We start from the raw sequence: 7431 nt of genomic DNA, 5'->3' as shown, positions 1-7431 counted from the left end.
TTTGGATTCTTGATGCATCAAAAATCTTTTTTTTCTTCGACTTTATTATAGATATTATTTTGTGCATCCATTTCTCATGTTGGAAACTATACTTTCCGTGTGTAGTGCATTATGAGCCCGATTTTGTGGATTCGATGTACACAAATTCACAGGCAAATCTGTATCTATTTTTTCTTTCGATCATATGCGTCATATATAAAGTGATTGTCGGCAAAATAGCAAATTTTATATATATATATATATATTAAAAAAATCTAGAGTCAATGAGAAATTAGGTGGGCAGAGGCGTTCAATCCCGGCCATCTATTTCATAAATTTGTTTCGTTCCCAGTGAACGGCTCCAGATGACCCGATGGCAGAAATGAGCCACCTCGCAACGACCAACTTCCGCTCTAAAATTCAACAATCCTGTGCCCCTCTCCGCCCCTTTAGCTATCCGAAGTCAGCATCAAAGCTTAAAAATTAACTCAATCTCCATGAACTCCTTTCTCCCCACAACAACACCCTTCGGTCATCGGCAAACAAAGCACCGATTCGAAATCTGGGAATCAGGACCGTCTAATGTGTGACTCATCAATTGGACGGTTAAGGTCGATGGATCGGGTAGTCCCATGGTTGCCAGCGCTGGATAGTTAACTCCTGGAGGCGGATCACGCGGTCAAGGAATCGCGGCGGCCTCAGCGAGCTAGGGTTGGACCTCGCGAGCCCCCAACCGGAGACGGAGTAATTCTTTTTCCAAAATTATTGGAGAAAAGATCGAGAAGAAAGCGTTGGATTCGGAGGCGAGGCAAGATTCGATTCCTAGGGTTTCTCTTCTCTCGATTGGTACCATTTTTTCCATATTTTTCTCGATTTTTCTGTTCCATTTTGCTTAATATTCTGGTGAGGTGATGATTCGAATTCTTTAGCACTAGAGAAGAATTTGTAGGAAAGAAAGGTTTTTTTTTTTGGTGAGATTTATGGAGAACATCACAACCCTAACCCCGTCGATGGGGTTCGATAGCCCCCACGAGGGGGAAATGGAACCTCTGATCCCCATCCAACCCCAAGGAGAAGCCATGGCCGTCGAATCGATGGTCCCCAACTCCGGCGCCATGCTGCTCCCCGCCCCGCCGGAGGGTCCGACGGGAGGGGATGGGAGGGAGTTGGTGCCCGCCGCCGGAGGATTGGAAGCCTCGGCAGGGCACTCTGGGGATTCCGAGGAGCCGCGCCTCGGGATGGAGTTCGACTCCCCCGACGCTGCCCGGGCCTTCTTCTCGGCCTACGCCGAGCGGGTCGGCTTCCGGATTCGCAACAGCAAGTCCTTCACTTCCCGGGTTGATGACACCGTGATCATGCGGCGGTTCGTGTGCTCGAAGCAGGGCCGGCCGACGAAAAAGGACCCCTTTGACCTCACCAAGAAGCGCCGCAACCGGGCATCGTCACGTGAGGGCTGCAAGTCCATGCTCCAGGTCAACCGCCGCGAGAATGGCATGTGGGCGGTATCAAGGTGCGTGCTTGAGCACTGCCACCCTCTCGGAATCGCCCCCAAGCCGTCCCCTGCTGCCCAGAAGAAGCTCACCAAGAAGCCATGGGAGCTCCTCGTGACCCCTCCTGCTGAAACCCAGCAAAGTGGGCTGGGGCCTGGAGGGGGCGTAGCCCAGAGCCTCCTGGAATACTTCAAACGGATGCAGGCAGATAATCCAGCATTCTTTTATGCAGTTCAAGTTGACCAGAATAATTGCGTGGCCAATGTGTTCTGGGCTGACGCGAGGGCAAGGATGGCTTACAGCTACTTTGGTGATGCAATCATGGTTGACATGACGTGCAAGAAAAACAAGCGTGTGGTGCCATTTATCGCATTCACTGGTGTGAACCATCATAGGCAGCTCATCGTGTTCGGGTGTGCCTTCATGACTGATGAGAGTGAAGCTTCATTTACTTGGCTTTTTGAGACATGGCTTGCATTGATGAGTGGACGCCGGCCGGTATCACTTATTACTGCTTACAATGATGCCATGGGTGCTGCCACTTCAAATGTGCTCCCCAATGTCCAGCATCGCTTCTGCAAGAGAGACATCTTTCACAAGTGCAAGGAGAAGCTGTCCAATGTCTACTTGGCACATCCTTCATTTAAAGCGGAGTTCAAGAAATGCGTAAGTGATTCTGAAAGCATCGGAGAGTTTGAGTCATGCTGGAAGTTAATAATGGATCAGTACAATTTGAAGGAGAATATGTGGTTGCAATCTTTATATGATATGCGTCAAAAATGGGTTCCAGTGTATGCCAGAAGCACGTTCTTTGCTGAACTGTCTGGGGCTCCAAAGTTGGAAACCATGCACAAATTCTTCCAGAGGCACTCAATTACGACGACCTCTTTGCGTGATTTAGTTACTCAGTTTGATAAGGCCATGGCAGGGCAGTATGAGAAGGAAATTCAAGCGGACTTTGCTACCATTCATAACAGGCCAGTCTTGAAGACTCCATCTCCATTGGAGAAACAAGCGTCCGAAATATACACAAAAACTATATTTGATTTTCTTCAGGAGGAACTTGTCGAGTCTTCAGGTTTCTTGATGGAAAAAATCGAGGATGGGGTGGTTCGCAAGTTCCGTGTGATAAAAATCAATGATGCTAGTAAAGTGTACATGGTCAATTATAATGCTTCTGAAAAAAGTATATGCTGTAGCTGCTGCAAGTTTGAGTTCTCAGGTATTTTATGCAGGCATGTGTTCAGAGTATCAATAGTTGTTGGTATACTTGCATTTCCAGAAGGTTACATCTTGAGGCGATGGACCAGGAATGCCAAGAGTAATTTGTCTTATGATCATTGTGGTGTGCTTCAAACTAGTTGTCATAAAGCTGTGACATGGCGTTGCAATGATCTCTGCCGTGATGCCATTAGATTTGCAGAAGAGGGGGCTACATCTGCAATGATCTATAAAGTTGCAAAGGGGGCATTGCAGAAGGCTTTTGCAGAGGTTTTTGCTGCAAAAAGGGGTTCATCATTTAATGGAACAAGGTAAAATGATACTAACTGCAGCTTGATCAATTTTAGATCATATTCTTTTATTTGTTGTTACCAACTGGTAAGTTGTCACTGATTTCAAATTTATCCTTTGTTGCCTTTTGTGAACAGTATTTAAAGGCTAAGATTTTTTCATGTTTTAATCTGTTCATACAATCTTTATGTGCTTGTCTGTGATTCAATTTTTAAGCAATGGATATAATAAGTTAGCAATGAGTAATTTTGGATGCAGCCCTCCAACAGCTGATGGGTGGGGCTGTTATGAGATAGTTGTTGGAAGTTATCGCATCTGTGTCAGATGTTTTGTACAGAAAGTTATGGTCAACTGGATGCTCATTGATTTTGTTCATTTTGAAAAATTTGCTTCAGGTAGGCGAGGCCATTTTTTCATGTTGAGAAAGAGACAATCTCCAAAGGTGGTCTTATTATTTTTTGAAGACACTTGAATACCACATTGGCGCATGGAGCAGTTGTAAAATGTAAGAATTTCCCCAATTTATCTAAGTTCTAACCCAGTCATGTATAAAATTCTATTCCATGTGTGTTTATCTTCCAAACTTTTTATTTTGTCATCGTCTTTCTTTTCAGGTGAATAGGCATTTGCTTTCTAAGAGTAAAGGTTTCATCTATATATTATGTATTTATTTACTTTAATACTTGCATGATAAGATTATCGAATTTAATCACTTGTTATATATTCATTTCTTGATGATTTATGAGGATGTTAATTTATAGGAGATAATGCAATTAGTAATGAACAGCAAAACACATGCTAAAGTCGTAAATATGTACTGATGAATAAGCAACCTTATTGGTATGTAGTTCGATGTATTGCACATGCCAAATCTTATGCCTCGGTTGAAAGAAAAGGAAAGCAAAAACAATTGACTTCGCAATTAGAATAATAATTGACTTATAAGCAACTTAGATATGGGCTATGAGCTTGTTGAGGAGGCAAGTGAACGATAGGAAACCTGTAAGCATATGCACTTTGCTGCAGGGCATGTAGCTTTGGAAAGCCTTGTTAGCTACATGAACTCAAAACATTGGCGCACTTTAGAAGTTATGAGCTTTGAATTCTAAGTACAGGGAAGCTGGCGTTGAAGTAATTTTTATCACACTACATGATGACCCCTGTTTAAATTGAGGACGTGCTGAAATTATTTAGATGATTGTTAAGGCATTGAGAAAAATTGATGGGGTTGAATAGGCAGATATTGAACACTTTTTTGTTGTGACAGACTGTACTTAGCTTGCAACCAAGGATATTTTCTATCATACTATATGTGGTGGAGAAGGATTGATAAGAGACAGGACAAGAGATGCATCAGGATACATGATATTGCTAAGAAAATCAAATCCTTCGAAGTAATCTTTATTGTGTTTTAACAGTTTTTTGCAAGATAAATTATTACTAAATTGACTGCGAGTACCTACTTTACTACCTAAAATTATATGTGTTTGAAACACACACAAATTCACACAATGGATTTATGATTTTGAAAAGTTGAACTTATGATTATATGAATCATTATGCACATTCTAATGTGGTGGAACAGTGGTATAGATTCAGCTAGAGAGTTACAAATTGATATTCAGTCATTTTGGTAGTAATCAAGGAGAGGAATCAACGTACAACATCTAGGTTAGAGCTCGAGTTGTTTTGATTTAGGAACATTTTGAAATGTCACTAGTTGGTAAATGTTTCATGGACATAGACAGTAGCGCTGTACTTGGATGCTTAATTGAGTGTTTAATTCAGCAAGAGGCGAAAAAATGAGAGACATGGGGACAAACACACACACATACTCTAGAGTTGAAGATTTTATGAAGGTAGTATGTGGTGAGGTGTTTTATCAAGGTTTTAAGTGCAGGTGGGATGGGGGCATTCCAGCCATCCTGTCCTATTCCTGTGAGAACCAGGACGGGGTTGGGACACCGAAATCCATCCACATGAGGAGAGAAGAAGAAAGAGGAAAGAAAGAGAGGAAGGAAATATGAAGAAGGAAAGAAAGAAGAAGAGAAAGGAAAGAAAGGAAGGGAGGGAGAAGAAAATGAAAGAAAGGACAGAAGGAAGAAGGGAAAGAGAAAGAAGAAGAAAAAGTTAAAAAGAAGAATGGAAGGGATAAGGAAAAGAAAGAAGGAGGAGGAAAGAAAGGAAGGTAGAAAAGAAAGAAAGAAAGAAATGAAGGAAAGAAGAAAGGGTATCCACCGGGATACTTGACCAGAACCACCCCTGGGATAGGACAATACAATATGGCATCTTATTTGATGGAGAAACCGGAACACCCCTGTCTCACGTGATTTGAAACATTGGTTTATATACATATCACGTAGGTTGTGAAGATGATGAAAACCGATGGTATTTTACCCATATCAGTAAAAAAAGGTGCTGGTAGGAATCAGTTTTAAAATAAATAGTTTGAATTATTTATTGGCTTTTTTTTAATATCAAAATCGCACTTATAATAGTTCTGGGGCATTTGTGTCCTTAATCTTATATTCTAGGTCCATTATTTGGCAAAACTCATGTGAGTTATGCTACATGGTATAATATTTATATATGGTTGCCATCAATCTTTTTTCGTGGCAATTGTTATCTCTAATGCCTTTTAGCATGTGTCACATTGACTTGGCAAGTTCAGAACCCACAATGTATTGTCACTCTTGCAATTAAAACAGTTAAATAATTGAAGTATTTCACGTACCCTCCTAAATGTCTCTCTGCATTGGGTAACATTGTACACTTAGAAAATTCACACGTGTACCCCTGTTTATTGCTATTTAGTGCAGCTATACCCCTACTAGTGGCATCATAGGCTATATTATCTTGAATATAATATGGTCTTTGTTCAGGAGTAGCTGGGCAGTAAACTAGGAGGACTGATTTTTTCTTGACAAATGCATCTTCATGACATCATCACATATTTTTACTGAACAGTGATAGTTGTACTTATTCCAGTGCATCTTGCTTTTATATTACAAACTTAGTCTATCATAATAATATGGACCTCTCTGAGTTTATATCAATTATGGATGTGTTGGCTAAAGTTGCCTTGTTACTGCAGCATCTTTTGACTTCACTGGGAGAACGCCGGGTATTCATTGTTGTCTTTCCATTTTGCTTGAGGTCCTCGGTGCGTATGTTGCTTGAGGTATTCATTGAGGACACAGAAGAATCTGTAGTTCTTGAATCTTTGGAGCCTCAATTTTGATCACATCATGCTCCTTCAGGTTCAGGCAGAGGTCTAGCATTCTCTTGTTGAAACATTAATAGTTTCATGCGACTGCTGAAGGATCTGGTGAATTGGCAAAATCCATGTCTTATTATTATCAAGAAGCAGTGAGCCATCAGTTTCTCATGTCTGATGGGGATGCTAAAGAGTATGACATGTGCCCTAACATAACATATAACTGGGGAACAGCTTCTCAATCTATCAATCATGTTGTTTGTTTGGACCTTTAGTTTGCTTTTGAACTTGTGCAAAGTTGATAGACTGGTATTGTAAGCTCTCTTGATCTGAATAATGGAATTCGTCAGATTTTGTGGTGATGAAGCTCGTTGGCTAGAAGATAACCATTGCTTCATTTTGCTGCATGGATCCGTCGAGCTTGTTGGATTCAAGGTGTATCTGGTAATATAAGAATTTAGGCTGCCTCAAGCAGCACTTTCACATGGATAAGATAATCTGATGCCGAAGTACTTTAAGAACTTTTCCCAAATTTCTGTCAGTCGCTCGTTGATATCCAATGCATAATGCCCCTTTCAACTAGGATGGTATTACAATTCAGTATTTATTTTTCATTTATGTGTTGTATTGGAAAGTATTTTTTTATCCTGATTTTGTTTTATTTTGGAATAAGACAGATGTGAGATTGCATAGGGAGGCCAATCCTCCTGCAAAATCCTTTCAAATTTTCCTTGGAAGCCTAAGGTTGTGGGTCAGTCTTGATATTTCCTCCTGCAGAGTATGACGAACAGGCACAGCGTTGAACAGTATGATTTTTATGTGATAGTACATTACGGTGCTGTCCTTGCCAGTGTTAACTGAAACGTCGGCAAAGAAATCGGAAAATTTGCTGAACCAATCTCATGGCAAATGAAATGTAGAGTAACTTTGGAGGAGGCAGGATATGTACCTGCTCACCCCTGAATCGTTTGCTAGTTGTTTGTGTGTTCTTTCAAGTTACTAGTGTCTTCATGTGTGTTGGGGGCCACTCAACGGGTCCCATTCTTGCCCTTTGTGTCAACTGTAACTTGGGCCAAGAAATTGGAAAATTTACTGAACCAATGTCATGAGAAATGAAGTTTGGAGTAACCTTGGAGGAGGCAGGTTCTGTACCTGCACACACACCGAGAATTGTTTTTTAGTTGCTTGTGTTCTTTCCTGGTAGTGAGATCTGGAAACCCTACTTCTAAAAGC

At 41.2% G+C, this 7431-nt stretch overlaps 1 protein-coding gene across 3 annotated transcripts; it reads left to right on the top strand.

The window, feature by feature from the left end:
* The first annotated feature begins 624 nt into the window (after window positions 1-624).
* Window positions 625-6935, top strand: LOC113463626 (protein FAR1-RELATED SEQUENCE 5-like). 3 transcript variants are annotated; one of them, XM_039133626.1, is made up of 4 exons: window positions 625-3001; window positions 3377-3486; window positions 6076-6162; window positions 6242-6935. In XM_039133626.1, the coding sequence occupies exons 1-2, from the start codon at window positions 960-962 to the stop codon at window positions 3378-3380; spliced, it is 2046 nt and encodes a 681-aa protein (XP_038989554.1). In that variant the 5' UTR covers window positions 625-959; the 3' UTR covers window positions 3381-3486; window positions 6076-6162; window positions 6242-6935. The 3 variants fall into 3 exon arrangements, with proteins under 3 accessions (XP_038989554.1, XP_038989553.1, XP_038989552.1); XM_039133625.1 differs by having other exon boundaries at window positions 6076-6785; window positions 6872-6935; XM_039133624.1 differs by having other exon boundaries at window positions 6076-6935.
* Window positions 6936-7431: the final 496 nt, after the last annotated feature.

The sequence above is a fragment of the Phoenix dactylifera genome, chromosome 14 (assembly GCF_009389715.1).
Source record: "Phoenix dactylifera cultivar Barhee BC4 chromosome 14, palm_55x_up_171113_PBpolish2nd_filt_p, whole genome shotgun sequence".
Lineage (NCBI taxonomy): Eukaryota > Viridiplantae > Streptophyta > Magnoliopsida > Arecales > Arecaceae > Phoenix > Phoenix dactylifera.
This window is presented reverse-complemented; position numbering and strand designations above follow the sequence as displayed.